This window comes from Malaclemys terrapin, chromosome 12 (genome assembly GCF_027887155.1).
Source record: "Malaclemys terrapin pileata isolate rMalTer1 chromosome 12, rMalTer1.hap1, whole genome shotgun sequence".
Lineage (NCBI taxonomy): Eukaryota > Metazoa > Chordata > Testudines > Emydidae > Malaclemys > Malaclemys terrapin.
Window position 1 is genome coordinate 21419422 of NC_071516.1, and position 18644 is coordinate 21438065.

At 51.6% G+C, this 18644-nt stretch overlaps 1 protein-coding gene across 8 annotated transcripts in view; it reads right to left on the reverse strand.

Annotated features, from left to right (window-relative positions):
- Nucleotides 1-471: 471 nt before the first annotated feature.
- Nucleotides 472-18644, reverse strand: part of LPIN3 (lipin 3) — a 46942-nt gene continuing 28769 nt past the window's right edge. For 5 of the 8 annotated variants that reach the window (XM_054046251.1, XM_054046256.1, XM_054046250.1 and 2 more), the window contains 19 exons: nucleotides 17988-18246; nucleotides 17278-17373; nucleotides 16198-16469; nucleotides 15699-15806; nucleotides 14753-14873; nucleotides 12675-13155; nucleotides 11660-11759; nucleotides 10726-10907; nucleotides 10175-10268; nucleotides 9694-9763; nucleotides 8839-8931; nucleotides 7867-7913; nucleotides 7273-7393; nucleotides 6405-6553; nucleotides 6134-6220; nucleotides 3273-3425; nucleotides 2171-2285; nucleotides 1966-2069; nucleotides 472-1172 (listed from right to left, as the gene is read on the reverse strand). In XM_054046251.1, coding sequence (XP_053902226.1) covers nucleotides 1028-1172; nucleotides 1966-2069; nucleotides 2171-2285; nucleotides 3273-3425; nucleotides 6134-6220; nucleotides 6405-6553; nucleotides 7273-7393; nucleotides 7867-7913; nucleotides 8839-8931; nucleotides 9694-9763; nucleotides 10175-10268; nucleotides 10726-10907; nucleotides 11660-11759; nucleotides 12675-13155; nucleotides 14753-14873; nucleotides 15699-15806; nucleotides 16198-16469; nucleotides 17278-17373; nucleotides 17988-18179 — 2730 coding nt within the window. In that variant the 5' untranslated portion in view covers nucleotides 18180-18246 and the 3' untranslated portion in view covers nucleotides 472-1027. The remainder of the gene's footprint in view (nucleotides 1173-1965; nucleotides 2070-2170; nucleotides 2286-3272; nucleotides 3426-6133; nucleotides 6221-6404; nucleotides 6554-7272; nucleotides 7394-7866; nucleotides 7914-8838; nucleotides 8932-9693; nucleotides 9764-10174; nucleotides 10269-10725; nucleotides 10908-11659; nucleotides 11760-12674; nucleotides 13156-14752; nucleotides 14874-15698; nucleotides 15807-16197; nucleotides 16470-17277; nucleotides 17374-17987; nucleotides 18247-18644) is intronic. The other 3 variants (XM_054046258.1, XM_054046254.1, XM_054046255.1) reach the window with 1 other exon arrangement.

Below are 18644 nucleotides of genomic sequence, written 5' to 3' on the forward strand. Positions count from 1 at the left end.
CTGTGGATGCAAATCCCAGAAGACCCTTTCTTTTATTAGTGACATCGCAAGGGCTAAGAACAACCTGCCTGTTGAACGAGGCCATAGATCATTTCATTGAATAAAATCAGCAGCACTTTAATAGAACCTCAACCCCTTTGGGAGGGATGGCAGCATCATTCCACATCTGTGCATTAAGGGCAAGCTTCCACAGAGAGGCCAAGGGCCAGGTTTTCAAGAGATACTGAGGCACCTAAAGATGTTGATGGGGGATTTTCAAAGGTCTTACAAAGGCAACACAGCTGGGCCCTGTCGCAGAACCAGAAAGAGACCTCTGGACCAGTTTTCAGCTTCCTGATTGAAGCCCTAGGTAAGCTCATACTCCCTGGTGAACTACAAGCTTTAACACCAATTCAGGGACACCTGTGCTCAGGAGTGATACACAAAACGAGCCAGTAGCAGAAGCGATAGAATGAGACAGACACACAGGGCTTAAGGCAATATGTATTAATGCTGTTAGTGACCAATCCTGACCGTCTTCAGCCTCCTAAAACAAAAATTATTGAGCAATTAAACTGCACCTCAGCTGATCCAAGCTCTGAACTCTCATTGGTTGTTGGGTAGATTAGGATGGGGGAACCCTCCCCTCAAAACAGCCACATCGTAGGTAGCCATTAAGACAGTCTGTGAGCATCAGCAAAATTGTAAATAGCAGCAGTCAGAGTGAAGACCCACCAGTAGATCAACCCAAAGGGATCCACCCACCACCCCTAAAACCAACAAGTCATTTCAAACTTATAAGAACCTCAAGCATGTATCTGGCTTACAAGAAAAACATCCAATCCCTACTGAATAAACAAGCTTTAAGTCAAGAACTGGATTAACCCCACCACTACCCCTTGAAGAGGGGGTTCACAGTCCAGAAGGTGTCCAGGGTTTATTAAATGAAACTCCTTAGCAGCAGCAGAATAGGCAGGAGGTGGCAGTGGCTGCTATATCGAGGCCTGGCAGGTTGTCCATCCTCACCAGGTCTCCATTCTCCAGTGAGTCAGGCAAGATCTTCTATGTCAATGAGCGGCAGTGGAGCCCTCCAGTAGGAGAACTGGCTGTACTCTGGCCACAGCAAAGCAACACTAACACCCTGGCTTACCGGGGGGAAGATTAGCTCCACCAGCTCAGTCAGCCGTTCATACCTACAAGGAAAAAGGATCAACATACAGGATTATGAGACCACGTTTCTCCTCCTCAGCCCTCATCCAGGCACATGAGCCACCAAAAGGTGCTCAAGGCACACTCTACTCCACGGCCAACGATGCGTTGTGACTATGCCCATTCAGACCTGGAGTGACTTGCTTCCCATGCCACGTATGCTGCACAGGCTTTCTTGCTCACTGGCATGCAGTTGTGGCCCACCCACCACCCCAGTGCCGACAACACGGCTACCACAACAGTGCCAGTGGTAATAGGAAAGCTGGTGGACTAACTCTGCAGGAGACAGTTCAAGTCAGAGAGGCCTTTTCCCTAGGGAAAGCCCTGTACAGGAAGGAAGTCAGTCATGTTTGTTAGCCACAGGCAAATAAGACTTCCTTGCTGGGGTTCAACCTACTCCTAGGATGCTGACTGTGGAGCCCAACCTTCTCAAAGGGATTTCCCCCCCCCCCCAAGCAGCTACTCCTCTAACCCTTCCCCTGTGCAAGAGGAGAGGGACACAGAGCTGGCATTAACCCCTATTTCATCAGGGATCATCCAGGTAGGGCCCCTGGAACCTGCCACAGAATGTTATTGGTATGAGCTTCTCCATATGAGCCATGCAGAAGCTGGACCACAGTAGCCTCCCCACAGTCCAAGTTAGGCTAGGAAGAGCTGAGGGGCGGGGGGTGGAAGACAGGATCAGAAGCAGCCTGGATAGTTGAGGGAGGGAGGGGAAGATGGTAGTAGGGGCAGCCCATGGTATAGAGAGACCGTACAGTAGACAGGTAGGCTTACGTGGATTTCTGGTTCTTGGTGAGCTCCCGGATCAGTTCCCCCTTTGGGTTCACTGTGAATATATGAGACTCCGACAACCCCACTTGCTTGTAAGCATCGACATCCTGCCCGAGAAAGATCAACCAGACCAGTTAGAGCCAAGGAAGCATTGTCTGTACCCCCCCAGAATTGCCCCCTTTCCCCCAGCAGGGAGGATGGCACTCACATGGACTCTGTTCCCAAAGGCAGCATGGAAGGGCTGCCCCATGGATCCGAATAGGTTTCGGATGTCTGTCAAGCAGGCGATTTTGAATACCTCCGGCTTCTTCTCTATCACCTCCCTGCAACATGAGGGGTGGGAGGTCAGGTCAGGAGCTACAGAGCCAGGCTGGTCCAGGACCTAGGACAGCCAGGACTTCATTGCACTCCCTTGTTCCAGGATCCCCCAGGCGAAGAGTCGAGGGGCAGCAGTCGACCCATCTTAGGAGGGAAGTCCCAGCCTCTCCCCCATCTTATTTGGAAGGCTGTGACTATATAGGTGATAAGAGACGTGAAGGAGCCCAACCCCCACTCACTATCCCCTTCCCCAGGGGGAGACTGCCATCAGCCAATCAAAGCAAGCACATCTGGAGAGGCAATGGAGGCACCTCACCCCTCCTATTACAGTGGAAGGGGAAGTCCCAGAACAAGGGGCTGTTCTGCTTAGCAGCACAGTGCTAAACATCACTGGGGGCGAGACTAAAGGAGCCAGGGGGCAGATGCTTTCTAAAGCCAGGACCATGCTGCAGACTTTAATGAACTGCTTGGTATTAAAGCCATTACCAGCATCCTGAGAGGAGTGGCAAAGAGACCCAAACCCAGGGAACAGGCCCTTCTGATGAGGATAAAGCCGGTTTGTGCAGGGATAGGGCTACACCCACAGTGAAACCAGCATTTGGGTTAAGATGCAACAGAGATGGGTGGATTACAGCATTTAAGTCCCATTACATGGGGCAGCAGGGAGAGCGCGTGTGCAGAGGATATTAAAGCAGAGACAGGCTGAACACCCCCAGGGAGATGTTTGGCCAGGAGTTTCAAAGACTTTGAGATCTTCATCGGAGAGGCTTGCATGGTTCCCGGCACCTGCCCAGGAAGGCTTCTGCCTGAGCTCTCACGCTGCTCCCATCACTGAGGGGCTGCTGGTGCCGCCCCCCCCCCAGCTCCTGGGGGAGCCAGGCTTCCCACAGAATGAAGGCCAAGGAGGAACCATCAGAATAAAGACACGTGGGTGCCAACCCAAGTGTAGCTGTCCCAGGGGGGTAACACAGAACATGGCAGAGAAGAGCTACCTGTGAAAGGCTGAGAAAAGGCTGCTGGGGGCCAGCAGGATGGGCCCCCTGGGGAGGGCACAGCCCTGGTCCTTGACCCATTTCAGGTATCCTTTGGTGATGTGCGCCATGCCAATGGCCCTGGATGAGCAGTAGAGGAACTTGTAGCCATTCCTAGAACAGAGAGACGGTAGAACCAGGCAGAGACTTGTCTCTGAGCAAGCTGCAGCTTCATTATGTCCCTTGCCACTGCCACAAGGAGGTGGGACCTACATGCTGGGGTTTGAAGACTGAACAACCCCCCAATTCCTGCTCCCTGCACCCCACAACAGGCATGCACAGCCACCACCACCCCATGCACAAGGGACCACTGATTACATCTAGCAACGCTGCTCTCCATGGGCTCAGGTGCTCTGTCCACTCAACACAGGGCACTCGGGTTCAGGCTCCATAGGAAGAGATCATGAGTGGGCTCATCCCAGAGCAGCCACACAGGCAGCAGGTTCTCCTCACTGCCAGCTCCAGTCCTGGAGGTGCTTTGGCAGATCTGCAGGAGGTGGCTCAACATGGACTCACCCCAGAGCCCTCAGAGACTCTCACCGCCACAAGCGCTGCACTCCAACCCAGGCAGCTTCCAGGTGATTTCCTGGCACCACCCAGGCACGGAGAACAGCCTCCCATCATCCTTTGGCACCTCTGCTAGCTAGAGCATGGGAAGGCAAAGCCAGATGCAACACTCAGCAGGTGGAAAAAACGGGAGCACACCAGGGTGCCCAGTGGCTACCTACTGCTCTAACCAGGCTTAACAGTATTCAGTGAGCTTCCTGCCACTCCCAGCACCTCAACCAGAGCTTGGCACATGCTCTTGAAGAACCCACTCAGCTGGCTGCACAAGGATACCAAGTTATTGCTTTGAGTTACGTAAATATTAACTTAGTGCAGGGGAGATTTAGTTGACTTCCAGGAGTTTCCCCTCAGCTTAGCACACGAGGTCACATGTGTCGATCTGGTTCAAGAGGGGAGCTGCAGGCAGGGGAGGCCAACCAGGAGATTCAGGTGTCTGTTGGTTTCCCTTATTCAGTAGGCCAGGTATAAAGGCAAGAGGGGCAGGGTGCAAACTCCCCCCTCTCTGGCTCAGTTATTCATCTATCCCAGCAACCCCTTGTGAGACCAGTCTGCAAGTGAAGTGGGGCTCACCTCTTCCAGGCATGGAGAGGGATACGGTTTCCTCTTTGTGCCTTGCTCACCAATAGAGGAAATATTCTGAAGTCAGCCAGGCTCACTGCAGCTTCAAGTACACCCAACAACAGGTACACAGCACCCCACAGTGGTGGCTCAGAGATCACACAAGGAAATATCAGCATCGGAATACTCTGGCCAACTGAAAAGCCACCCCCATAGGGGCACCACCAGGGTGTGCTGTTCTATTTGACAGGATGAACAAGACAACCTTAAACCAGATTTAGCTTAGTTAAAACTAAACATTCTCCAGGTCATTTTAAACAGTTGCCTTTGCAGGTCCCAACTCAAGAGACTTGCTACTGACCAGTTCAGGTGAACATAGGTGAGGGAGGCCTTAGAGCCAATTGCTCCCCTTTACATGTGGAAATCACAGAAGTCGTTCGATGACTGTGGCCTTCTAGACAACATCACATGCTTCCCTAATCTGCTAGCCAGTCTCCTACATTTGCCTAGGTGTCCTTTCACAATGCCCCTTAGGAGGCTGCTCAAGTCACAGCATGTTTTCCGAGCCTCCCCCCGCCTCCCAACCATCTACCAAATCCTCTTCCAAAACCTCTTCTTCCAGGAAGCCTTCCCACACCCTCTTCCTCAGCAAGGCCTCTGTCATAGGCCTGCATTTGGCCCAGTTAGCCTCTCAACTCTGTGAGGCAAGGTCCATACTAAGTGGGTTGTAGAGCACCCCATAGTTTTGCAGACCTCCATGAACAGTTATATTGTCTTTTTCCTCTTAATCTCTAATAGCTAGCTTTCCTGTTGGCTGGTCATCCCTTAATTGCCACCTACAAGGTTTCTGGTCAGAGACAGGATATTGAGCCAAGGGGCCATTGCTCTGAACTGGCCTGCCAATTCCTACGATTTCCAGAGAACTCCTTGGATATCTACCCAAGCGAGTGAGGCTTATTTACGGTCTGACTGAGGAATTCCCAACAGGAGATGGAGTCCCCTGGAAGGCACCTTTTGGAGAAACAGAAAGCAGCTTCTCCTTCACAGAAAATATCAGCATAGCTGCTTAGCACGTCAGACACCCGGACAGCTCAGCTGACCGTGCTCGCAAACACTGGTAGAGCCATGACCCTCTTCGGTTATTTCCTTGCCAACGTGCAGCCTGGATGGCAAGGACTGAAGCAGGGATGAGGAGCCTTGGAGCCATTAACCCCACAGTGCCAACGACAGCAGAGAAGTTTAACACTAAATTGGTCAAAAAACACAGGATCCTCCAATAGAGGAGGTCTTTATGCCTCCTATGTCCCCAGCCTCAGGGTCAAAACAAAGAGCTCTGCAAAATCACTGACTGATAAGGCCTTGGGCAAAACTCTACTGTGGCTTTTAAGAGCATTTACGGTCAGTCCGCCCGCCCCCCCCCCCAAATGTGTAATGCAAATAAGGATGGGAAGGAGAGAATGGCTACTAGGCACAGGTCAGAGGAAATGCTAGCTCCAGCTCTGCCCTGCCTCCTTCCCCCAGCAGCACTGGGGGAGAGAAAAGGTTTAACATAACCACACAGAAGGAGACAGAAGCTAAATGCAGGATGGGCCCCTTCCCCATAAGAGGGCCCTGATCCTGGGGTCCCACATCTCAGTCCATCTGGGCAGGGCCCCTGCCAGGTACCTGACTAAAGCTTTAACTTATTTGATACCTACATGTGGATTTTATGGAAGAGTTTGGCAATGCCCTGGTGGGTCCAGTCTTTTCCCAGATGCGGCAAAATGTGACCCAAAGCATCAGACCTAGAAGAAGAGGAGGTTAAAAAAAATACATCCTTAAAGTTATGTCAAACCAGCTGGGAATCACAACAGGCCTCCAGGCATTGGTAGGCTTATGGTACCCTCTGGGACAGGCCCATGGCCACGTACATAAGGCATTTAATGACATGTGCTCTCCCTGCAGACAACACAGAGGAGGGCCCCTTACTTGGTGATGGTCCCATCGATATCAGAGATCACCACCTTGTCGTCCCAGTTCCACAGGTAGATGGTGGCCTCGCAGCGACACGTGCCCTGGTATTGAGTGGTCACGCTGAACACCACCTCATTGGGGCCATCCTGCAGGTTCAGTCTCTTCTACAGTGAGAGGGGAGAAGACATGTGGATATTCGTGCAGCGCCTCTCCCCAGAGGATCCTACGCGATACTACCTGGGTGAACACGTATTCCACCCCAACACATTTCAGTTGGAGGAGACGTTCTGTGCGATTTTACGTGTGCTCCATGTCAAACCCCTCTGAAGTGCAACTGTTCCTAGGGCAGACTGTAGTAGCTGTTTAACAGCACACATTAAGCACCGGCATACAGAGCAGTTTTTGCAGGAAGAGAACTGTATCCAGTTGAAGCCACAGGGGAATTTCAGGCATGAAGACTAATTACTAGGGTTGGATTTTAGTCAAGACACCCCTATGGGGTCTTTCTACCCACCAGTGATCAGGACCTCTTTTTCATATCTCAGCCAAGAGATACTCCTGCAGCCCAGAACTCCCGACCAATGCCGACCCAGAGGGAGAGGGGCCCCCACCAACTGATTCCATTTAGACCTTCAAGGAAAGTGTCCCACCCAACTAGTGACCATACCTGACCCTGCTTAAGCTAGCAAGATCCAAGGTGATCTTAGGCCTAGAACAAGATGTTTAAGCCCTTTAGGAGCATTAATATCTTGGCCCCACTGCAGATCATCCCTTTAGCATGCTCCTAGGTAGTGACAGCCCTATTTGAAGGGCCAACTCTTCAGTTTCAGAGAGAGACGGATCTCCTCTCCTTCAGCCTTGATAGCGGAGAACACACACATACAATCTGATCTGAAGAGAGCCTCAGGGATTTCTTGTAGGTGGGAAGAAATTTCTGCACGGTGGCATCAGGGCTCGACACCGGGGATATGGATTCATCACTGGATGAAGGATCCATCTTCCTCCTACACCCACGTGGAAATGGGGCGGGGGGGAGGGGGGGGGGGGAGAGAAGAGAGAGAAAAACGAGACTGTTTCACTGCAGCAGCAACAGGAGCCCCGACTCAAGACACAGCTACCAGCACAAAAAAAACCATCCATGTACTGGAGAGAGTGAGACCAGGCTGCAGAGAAGTATGACCAGCCTTGCTCGAGTAGATGGGCTGGCATCGTGAAGTGGGGGTGGGGGCCTTGACTGGGGTTGTCATAGGGACTGGAGTCTCCAGAGCTTCAGGTGCATGGGGTCAGAATATAATGAGGAGCTGAATGCCCCAACATTACCCACCCCTCTTCCCTCTCGAGGCTACAAAGGGGGCCCCCCCACCACTCTCACATACAGGGGTAGCCATCGGGAAGAGCAATTCACTTAATAAAAGGAGGGAGAAGATCAGCCCAGCCTCCACCATAGACCGATAACTAGCACGAGAGGGCTGCTTACCTCTGTGGGGTAGAGCCCTGCTCCAGTTCTCCCGCGCTGGGTTCATGCTGTGGACACACGCATTTCTACCATTAGCTCCTTTAGATAGATTCCTATTGGGAGCTCAGAGGCCAGGAGTAAAGGCTACCTGCTTGGCTGGCTGTCAGAGCGGTACCGGATAGCTCTTCACCATGAGGGGAAAGAGGCTCACAACAAAACCCACCAGCACCTAGTAGGGTGGGGAGGAGAAGTCTTACCCAACCCCAGATCTGGGACACAAGATGGGGAGGGGAGAATGAAGATCTGGCCCCCATGGGGGCCAGCTTTCCTACCCTAAGGAGCCAGTGCCTACCTTGATTTCAGTCCAATACCTTGTGGTCTTCACCTGCTATTGCAGAATCCCTCTTCTGCCCCCCCCCCCCATGCACATTTCCTTTTAGTTTTGTTAACTGCAAATTCTTGTGGGAGTAATTCCAGGCACACCACCCAACTCCAGGGTTCATGCTCTTACATGTGGAGCTCCAGCAGTTTGTGCCACACTAACAGCTCAGGCACTAGGGCCAGGTCTACAACACCACTTACTTCGGTGTCACTTATATTGCTTAGGGGTGTGAATAAGCCACCCCTTTGAGCGACGTAAGTAAGTGACACCAACCTATATGCCAGTGTAGACAGAGCTATGTCCACAGGAGAGCTTTTCCCACCAACATAGCTACTGCCTCTCATGGAGATGAATTTCTTATGCAGATGGGAGAGATCTCTCCCCTCAGCCTAGAATATCTTCATCAGACACACTACAGCCACTAACTTCCAGCAGCATTGGGGTTCTGAAGTTACCACACAGTGGCCAAGGACACATGACACCTATTTTCAGACGTTACTGCCTCCAGTCTCCACCTCAGCTCAGCTCCAATGCCCTGTTGTGGTTTGGCTTGGGCAGGAGAACACAGAAGATATTCAGTCTCTGCTCAGTCACAGCCACCGCACACATACCTCCTCAGCAGTCAAGTCTCTCCTCCGCCAGGAAAACCACCACCTGCCGCTCTTCTTGGGCATTTTCTCCTTCACCAGCCGGTCAATGGTGCTCTGTGAAGATGGGAGAGTTTAAGAGGGACAACTCCTGCTGCACAGCAAGTCCTGTCTGAGCCCAAGACTGGAGAACATTCACAGGGCATAGTCATCCACCTACCTCAGGATGGCAACAGCCAGGCCACTGCCCAAGCACTGAACATAGGCTGAGGGGAAAATTCACAGCATTGACCTTCGTTCAGCTTCCTCCCCAACCTATCCTCATCACCACAACCCATCTCTACTAGAAGCTGAGGCCAACTGACAAAAGGCCAGAGCAGACTGAATTCTTCCAGAGGTCAGGGGTGTCCAGCACAGCCCTGTCCCCAGACAGATGTCACCAAATTGGCCTTTTGTCGAGGGGGCAAGGGAAAGCTGCATTTCCCAACTGCCATGTTTGGGCACTCAGAGCAACATGTAGGTACGGACACTGGGCACTTCTACACCAAAGTGCAGTTCTGGGCTTTGCGTGTTTGAGTGAGGAAAGGACAATTGATGCACTTTTGTGGTCAGGGAAGGAGGGGACTGGGAGTCAGGGTTCTTGGCTCCCACCCCGACTTTGCCCCACACTTATTTAGTCTCTCTATGCCTCAGTCCCTCCCCAACCCCCATCTATATAGAATATGGGCATTTACAGCTACTCACTACACAGTGAGGTTCTGAGGCTTGGCAGAGCGCCTGGGACCCTTGGGTGATAAATACTATTAGCACAGGAATAAAATTCCCGTAAGGGTAAGAGACTCTGCAGGGTCAGAGGAAGGCAGGGTTTCTGCCATTTACCTTGGGAACGTTCTTCTGGAATGCCTGCAAGGAGAGGATCATGGGAGCAGCCACTGCCCAGTTATAGTATCTGAAAGACACAAGAAGTAGAGGAAGGCAATTGCACATGAAAAGCTAAAGCCTCAGGAGAGTGGTGGGTAGGCTGCCTGGAAAGGGAAAACACAGCAAGTGAAGTAGAAGGGAACAAGTATATATTTGGTGCAACGGCACCAAAGAGCCATTTTCAGATCATGCTGGCTGCAGAGGGTTTCCCCACCATTTTGAACCTCTCAATAGCTAGGTCATGGTTTTGTGTCTACGTCCCACACAGCAGCCAGCACACACCATGTATCCCAGCCTAGACAGTCCTACAATACAAATAGCCATCGACATCAGTCGTGGACGCTTGGAGAAAGGTTTCTTTGGCACAAGGGGAATATATATTTAAAAAAAAAAGTCACCAGCTCTAGGAGAAGCCAAGCCAGAAGAGCGGACTACTCACTTCTTGTGGATCTGTATCACCAGGTTTGGGTCATCGAGGACTTCTGGATTCTCAGCAAACTCCTGGTAAGAGATGATGTGCTCCATGAACTTCTCTAGCAGAAACAGGAGAATGGGGAGAGATGAAATACCAGCAAGCCAGCACCTGAGCAGTCCCTCACTAGAACATTAAGCTTATGTGAACCAGAGGGGGGACATAAGCAGCTCTTTAATGGCTGTCAGAATAGTAGTCCTGGACCACCTCATAGGAAGCTGTCAGACATCTGTGTTGCTGGGCACCACCTCTCCTTATTCACTTGAATGGGTCCTGCAGACGCTCCCCCTCTTCCATGGCCCGGCAGCTGGTCTGCTCCCTATCTGTACTGTACCTCCTCTTAGACAGCTACATACTGTTCCTGCCAAGGAGGGGAGAATGGGAATAGGGGTGGGGTTGGTTGTAGCAGAGCCAGCTGCTGTCCCAGCACAATAAGCTCTGCCCCTGGAGAAGGACGACACCCCCAGCGGTGCGCTCTGAAAATTAATAGCAGGTTCATCCCTCCCGCTTGGACCTACTGTGCAAGATCTCTCTGCTGTCCCCGAGACCACCACATAGGGACAGCGCGATGGGGTGCGTGAGGTCATGAGTGGGGTCGGTTAAGTTATCGGTGCCTCCATCGGCTGTAGGACCAGCCAGCAGTCGGGTATGGCCAGGGCTGCTGGGATCAGTTGAGGACTTTGAACCTGGTTCCACATCACTGTCAACAACAGAAGAAACAGTGACAATGCTGCGCGAGTCACCAAGTCAGATACACCCTGGCCACCCAAGTGTGGGAACTGAACTGATCTCCGTGCCTCTGGAGGCACATTTTTGAACCAAAACTGTGAGACCAGGTTCATTCATATGAATAGGCAACAGGAGTTCCTTCCGATCGCATCAGGCCATTGAACTCCACACAGAGGTGCAGAGCTGTTCTGCTGACTCCCTGGCAGCCAGGCCAGGGGACCCGGGGAGGACGGGGGAGAGAATGGTCTCCACAGCTGAACACAAGTGAGCAGGATCTCCTGCTGGGAGAACTCCCAAGCAGCCCTCTCAGGAAGAAACTTGGGCCTAAGATGTAAGTCTGCACGTACAAACCTGTCTTAAAATAAGAGATCCTTAAAAATTAAGGCAAACCCCAGAAGAAAGGGGGCTGGGCTAATGAACAGCCCAGTACGAGTGCGGTTCTGGCATAAAGTAGAAGTTATCTCAGGGCAGTCTTAGTTATACTAAGAAAGGCCATTAAACACTCTCCAGTCCCATCTATATTGCAGGATGGAACGGTGCTCAGCATAGCCAGGATCTCAGAGAGTTTATCTGGACCAGTTACCTCCAACACGTTGTTTCAGTGTTCACTCCCTCCACGTCAGTTAATAGAACAATCTTTTCTGGCTGCAATGAATCAAAATCCCTCTCGGGCCAAGAAGGTGGCCGGACCCTGCTCTGAAACCAGCTTAACAAAGGCCATACCTTTTGGGGAAATAAAGGGCGACCTGCTCCTCATCCAGATTGGGGAGGTCCTCCAAGTAAATGTCGCTGGGACCCAGGTGAGGGCTTCTCTTTGTGGAACCTCAAACACAGACAGACATACAGTGAGACCAGCAGTTTCCCCCAATCCATCAAACTCTTACAGAAGCGCCAAGACTGTTTTCCCACAAAGACTTTAAAATTCCCATTGAAATAGACTTCAACTAGACGAATATGGTGTTGCAAAGACTGCAGGACACACATTAGAGCTAGTGCAGGAGAACGCAGAAGTGAAGCCAACTATAAAGCAAAAAGGAAAACTGATGCATCTATTTTCACCCTCCGTGGATGTTGCTCTGGATTCATCCCACAGAAAAAGTAAGCTGTGGCTCAGTGTCACTTAAGTGTTAGAAACCCAAGATCCTTGAATATGTCAGAGGACGGACAGTGAGGAACACAGCTGAGCAGGGATTCTGTATAGTTCGTGTCAGCCACAAAAGGGAAGAGAAGACAGAGTAAGCCAGAGCCAGAGACCTGTTGGACTTGCACAAAGTGAGGTGCGTAGGCCAGGACGACTTAGGCAATGGACATGGCATATTTGAGGGATAAGGGAGGCTTTGGGAAGTGAATAGGTAAGAGAGAGGACAGGTATTTGGGATGCAGGAGGTGGGTTGCCAACTGAAAGAGGGGAGTTGGAGGTGCATGTTGCTCTGGGGCTTGCAAAGCAGGTGGAGAGAAGCTGGATTAGAGTGTTTGCCACTGGGGGAGCCAGAGAGCGCACACACCTTCCCAGGAGTGCCACAGGGAGCATGGTGCACCATGGGCAGGGGAGCTGCAGAATGAACATCCCACTCCCAAAACACAAGGGCCTCCTGCATCTGCATGCTCGGAACAGACACCTGGGGCTGGCCCGGATGCAAGATGTGGATCACAGACGCACAGCTCTAAGCCAGGCGGCCTAATCCCATAACCAGAGCTATAACAGTCTCCATTCTGCACCATCCAACCTGCTGCTCACCCTGCCTCCTTGGGCTTTCCGGTTTGGTTCCTGGGCTATCACTGGGTTCCATTCTCTCCGAACCAGTCTGTCTTGGGGCTGGGGCTGCCCGCGCACAAGAGGGATCCATCTCTAGGGCTTGCTGATTCTTCACCACATTCTCTTCTCCTTCCACAGCTTCTCCCACTGACTGTTCCTGTGCTCCCTGCTCTCCTATTTGGGGCAGAGTGGTCTCAGGCGCACTCCCCACCACGGCTGCAGACTCTGCCGAAGGCTGGTCTTTCAGCACAGGGGGGCCATTCCCATTTTGGAAGACGGGCGTTGGCCTAATTACAGGTGTGGTGGAGGAACAAGACATATCCCAGGAGTCTGCTGTTCTCAAGTCGCCTTCCAAACCTGCCGTGATGGCTTGGAAGTGGGTTGCCTGGCTCACTGGGACGGTCGTTGTTGTGGTGATGGTCACAGTGGACTTGACTGGTTCGACTCGCTCCAATTTACTCACCTTAAGAGGGGGAAGGAAAGAGGGTTGGGTTTGGGAGGAGTAAAAACCAAAGGATCAGCCCTTCAAAAGGAAAGGCAAAAATCCTCCTGCAAATGGCATCCTTTCCCTCCCATGTGTATCCTAGGCCCCAGCTGGAATGGTATCTGCATGGAGTGCATGAAGAAGAAGAGAGGCAATAGCTAGCACAAGGGTGGTCTACCTTTCTCTGAGCTCCTTGCTCTCCCCCCACCCAACATGCTATAAAAACTCCACCTCCCACCTGTGCCAGAACAAATGGTTTTCTGCATATAAAACTCAGGGCTGGCATTAGGGGGCAGCAAGGAGAGCAATTGCCCGGGGTCCCATGCCACAGGGCCCCCCCCGTGAAGCTACATTGCTCAAGCTTTTGCTTCAGCCCCGGGTGGTGGGAATCAAGGCCCATGCAGTGGGGCTTCAGCTTTCTGCCCTGGGTCCCAGTGAGTCTAATGCTGGCCTTGCTTGGGGGACCCCCTGAAACCTGCTTGTGGCCCCCAGTGGGGCCCGGACCTCTGGTTGAGAGCCACTGAGCTAGCGGATGCTCTGTGGAACTTATACCAGTGATGGGAGCTCACCAAGTACCTTCTAACCCCAAAGCACCTGCTCCCCCTGGATTCTGGCACTATGGAAAGCAAAGGAAAGTTGCTGTATCATATTTACAGTAATAAGCTATACTAGTCCAAGCACCTTTATCCCAGTATAACTGCATCACCCAATGGGGCGGGCAGTGCTGCTTTAACCATACTAGTTTCAGACAGAGCTAGGTAGAGCACAAGGAGCGTGTATAGACTAGCCCTTATACCACCACTCTGCAGAAGGCTCCATGTCACATATACAGATAATCAAAGACGACAGACCTCAGTTCCACTGGTTATCAAGAACAAGCCCATGTGCACATATTACACAGAAGATACGTGAGAGAACATTCAAGGTTGCAAAGTTAAGCACTCCAGGATGCCAGAATTAAGGTAGCCTGTCACCATCCCTCCCGCCCCATGGGCTTGATGTGTGTACAAGTGAATGGCCCATCGGGCTGTTCTCTTCTGGCTAGTTAGGGGGTCTACCAACAAAAACCTAACCAGTAGACGCAGCCACAGTGGGCAGCCAAGAGACGGAAGCACCAGAGTAGTGCTATTCTGTAGGATCTGCTCTCGAGTTCAAACTACAGAGACAATATTCTGCATAACCTAGGCACTTACATAGACTCAGTTCTGACTCTCAGTCTATGGGTTAGATTTTAATTTATATTAAAGCAAGGCTGGGACTAAGCATTAGACCAAGACCAAGTGAGTCAGACATACTAGAGATAAGAAATGTTAGAGACATATCCCACCCCCCGACCATTGCTCCAGAATAGCCCATGCAGAACACAGAGATGCCTTCAGACAATTGCAGCACAGATCCTATTTCGCTGAGTTGAAAGAATTAAGCTGCCATCTGAAACCTGGGACAGCAATGTTCTCTCACTAGACCAAGAGCCAGCTGCCCACGTGGTCGGAAAGCCAATTTCCCCCCAGCCAGTCTTTCCGAAAAGCAAAATTTGTTTAGAGATTGTTTTCTCCATTCCCTCTCCCTTACCTACCTGAGGGAGCCTCCCCCAAGTCCACTGCATGTGGGGTTCAGCTCCAAGAAGAGATGGCTCAGAGGGTTTGATCTCCAGTTCAGAGTCACTTTTGGGGGAAGACGGACGGCTTGGAGTGAGGCTACAGAGAAGAACCACGAAGTCAAGCAGAACCCATTCCACGTCCACAGCACCCATCCACATTAAAATTATTTGTATTACAGTAGCACCAGGGGCTTCAACTGGGATCAGGGCTGCGCTGTGCTAGGTGCTGTACAAACACAGAGCTGGTCCCTGCCCCAGAGAGCTTACATTCTAACTAGCCAAGACTGACAAGGGATGGGAGAGGACAGAGAGGCAAAGCCATCGGAAGCGATTTGCCAGAAGTCACACAGCAGATCAGTAGCAGAGCTGGGAATAGAACCTAGGTCTCTCAAGTCCCAATCCAGTGCTCGAGCCATTAGCCCAGACTGCTTCTGCGGGCTCATCAACACGGTGCGTTAGTCTGCTCCAGAGAGGTGTAAATTCTAGTTCACACCAGTATGTCATACACCAAATAGTCTGCATGGACTCTGCTGGCACACACTAGAAGTTCCCAAGGGTGCACTGATGTAGGCCTTTTTTAAACATTACCACATCAATGCACCCTTGGGAACTTTTAGTGTGGGACACACTAGTGCAAACTAGAATTTACACACCCCTGGTTCACTGTGTGGACAAGCCTAGAGACTTCTTCAGGCCCCAATTTCCACCAACATCCACACAGATTTGTCCTTGCCGCTTCTCAGCTCTGCCCACAGGATCTGGGTCTGTGTAGGGCTTCTAGCTCTTCTACATTCCACTCGCACCTTATTGGGCCAGGGAAGCTAAATGGTCCAAGATCCGCTCCCTTGCTCCACACGGCTTTCTAGTCACCTTATCTTCAAATATACCCCACCGTCTCATGGAGCCTTAAAATGACTATTACCTCTGTGGCGGAGCCAGCTCCCCATCAGAATAATGGTAGCTCTCTTTGGATTGCACAGTCCCAGCTTCCTCACTCGGGAGGTCAGTGAAGGAGAAATAAACTGAATCACTGTGAAGAGAGAAAGTAAAGTAAAGTAGAGTGGAAGATGGAAATACCAATATTGGGACCTATTACGAAGTGACACACACACGCGTGCAGAGAAAGGAACTAGCCAGGATGTTAACTCAAGACCGTCAGTATCCAGAAGCGAAAGGAATACCAATTTAGCATTTATATGGGCTTCACTTCCCCATGGTGTTGCAGTAACATTAGCCACTAATGAACCACCCCCCACTGCTGGGAGGCAGGTAGTGGAATCACCTCCATTTTACACAGACGAACAGCAATTAGGGAAGCAACTTGTTCAGTGCCACCCAGGAGTCAGTGACAGACTCTGGTGTCCTCGCCTCAGTCCACCAGCCCTCCAAGGAGCCCCACCCAGCCTCCTGGCGGGGCTCACCAGGCAGTCAGCAGCTTGCGCTTTTCCTCGAGAGTCCATTCGCTGTCAGTCCCTTCCTGCTCTTCTGAAGTAGAGTCTGCCGCCTCCTTTGGCTTCAGCTTCTTCCTGCGCCGCCTTTTCTTACGAAGAGACGTCATGTCAGAGCCTGATGCTTCTGGCTCTCCAAGCACGCTGAGCTGAGACACAGTGGATGCCTGGGATGGTTTGGCCTCGAGATCTGGACTCTCTTCCAGAGGGATAGGGGAGGTGCATAGACAGGAGGGGATTGTCTCCTGGAACAGAGGTGGGAAGAAGCTCAATTGTTAACCTTTGACCCCAGCCCTGTGGGGACAATCTACACAATAAATGTCATCACAAAATTGTCACGTCCTTGGATGAAGATCCCTTCAGGTCTGGTACGTGTGGAATAGACACCAGGACACTTTTGTTAGCCTTGGCCCACAGAGGCTGACTTTGAAAGGAACTTTCCAACAGCTTGGCTGAATGCAATTAGAAGGTGGAATCAAGGCTTAAAAAGAAGTTAATGGTGCAGAGGGGACTGAATGGCTCAGGGGACTGGTAACTGGATACGCAGCCTTTTCACCTCTAGGTCAGTCGGTCTCATCTAGCAGCAGCCAAATGTCAGCATGAGGGGGTTGTCGAAGCAGGACAGACATCCCCTCACAAGACCCCAGGCATTGTCAGGCACAGAGGCACCAAGATCACCTCTCTAATAAAGCCTCAAAAAGGGGGTTGGCTAATCACTGTGCTGTTCATCAGGGTCCTGGAGATGCTCCAGTCCTGACCTCATCTACATTGCATCATAAGCTCCTTGATACTGGGACCTCTCCATGTGTTATACCTGGAGGGAGAGGAAGAGACAGCAAGAGCACTATACACACCCCGACAGCCAGCGAGGGCTAATGGCACAACCCCAGTGGAGAACAGCACTCTTCCACTCCCCATCCCCCTTGCAGTAGGCATGAAGTCAGGAAAATACAGGGGGGGGGGGGAAGATCCAGCTGACAAGAGGTACAGGAGCCATTTCAGGGGCACGCAGTGGGTACATTCACCTCTTCCCAGCTATAGAACATGGTTTACCTCATTCTCCTCTGACTCCTGGACAAAGAAGGCCTCTCCATTGTCTCCCAGCTTCATGTGCAGGTCCACTGGCTCCCCGTTGATTTCTATGTCAACCTGACAAGGGGGAGGGGGAGAACAGGGCTTGGAATCCACTCACCCAGCAGTTCCCCAGAAATAAAGACAAGAGGAGAGATCCATCCAAACCACATCTTCCCCAGGAACCTCCTTCCATGCCACCACAGGGTTCTCCCAAACCCTCTGAAAAACTAGGAGGGCTGCAGACACCAATTTTATTTGGAGGAGGATGGAATTCTTCTTGGCAAAGGAGTCCCCAGTGAGGCCCCTCAACAACTGGGGAAAAAGTGTCCCAGCTCATGGGGCTACCTATCCCCACCAAGGCTCCTCCCAGACAGCAGACCTGTCATTTCCACCTGCCACTTGGTAAATGAGGGACAGAGGTCCTCTCACATATAAGTGAGGGACACTTACTCTCCCAAGCAGCCTGCTCAGGATGGTCTAGCTTCAGAGAGGGGGAAAGCGAACCATTCCACAATGCACCAGGGCTGTGTGACAACCCAGGCAAATGGCAGGGCTCTCTGCCCCCACCCTCAAGCCAGCCCCTGTGAACTTAGTTTCAGGAAGAACTAGAATGGAGGGGACCTAAGCAAGTAGACACCAGTGCTCCCTAGCACGAGCAGCACACACCCCATCCGGAGGGCATCACTTACCACTTTCTCCCTGGAGCGCAGGACTCCCAGCTTCCCAAAGCGTACGTGGAAAGGCGAGCACCGGAAAGAGCCATCCGGCTGCCTCACCACAATGATGTCAATGCATCCTGTCAGGGTGGCTGGGTTCAGGCCCTTGTACAGCTCCTTCACGGTGATCAGCACAGACTCAGCCAGCTGCCCCACGTAGTTCATGGTCTGAGACTGCAACCAAGGGAAGCGGGGAGAGACTCAGGGGGCTGTGAGGGACCTGTACACCAAACTGTCCAAGGTAGAAGAATCAACAAGAGCCCATTTGATATAAAAATCAGCAAGCATTAGAGCCACAAGACTGGATTAGTCTGGACAAGGGAGGTCTATTGAGGGGGGTTAAAATTACAACTGGTAAACAAAAGGAAAATGGAAACAAACTAGTGGTCCAGAATTGCTGTTTTGGAAATTAGGTCCAATTGGTAGACCAAAAAACACAAACAAACAGTGGAAGGGTGGGCTATGCTGCCCAACACCCATTTTTTAGGGTTTGAGAGAGAATTGGGGGAGGGGGGGAGATCATAACACAGAGGTGGGAGAAAGGGGTGTGATTCAACAAGGCTGCTGCTTTCTGGAAGCTGGGATCCCCGGAACACTGTCCTGGGCATCCTGACCAGACCATGCCACAAA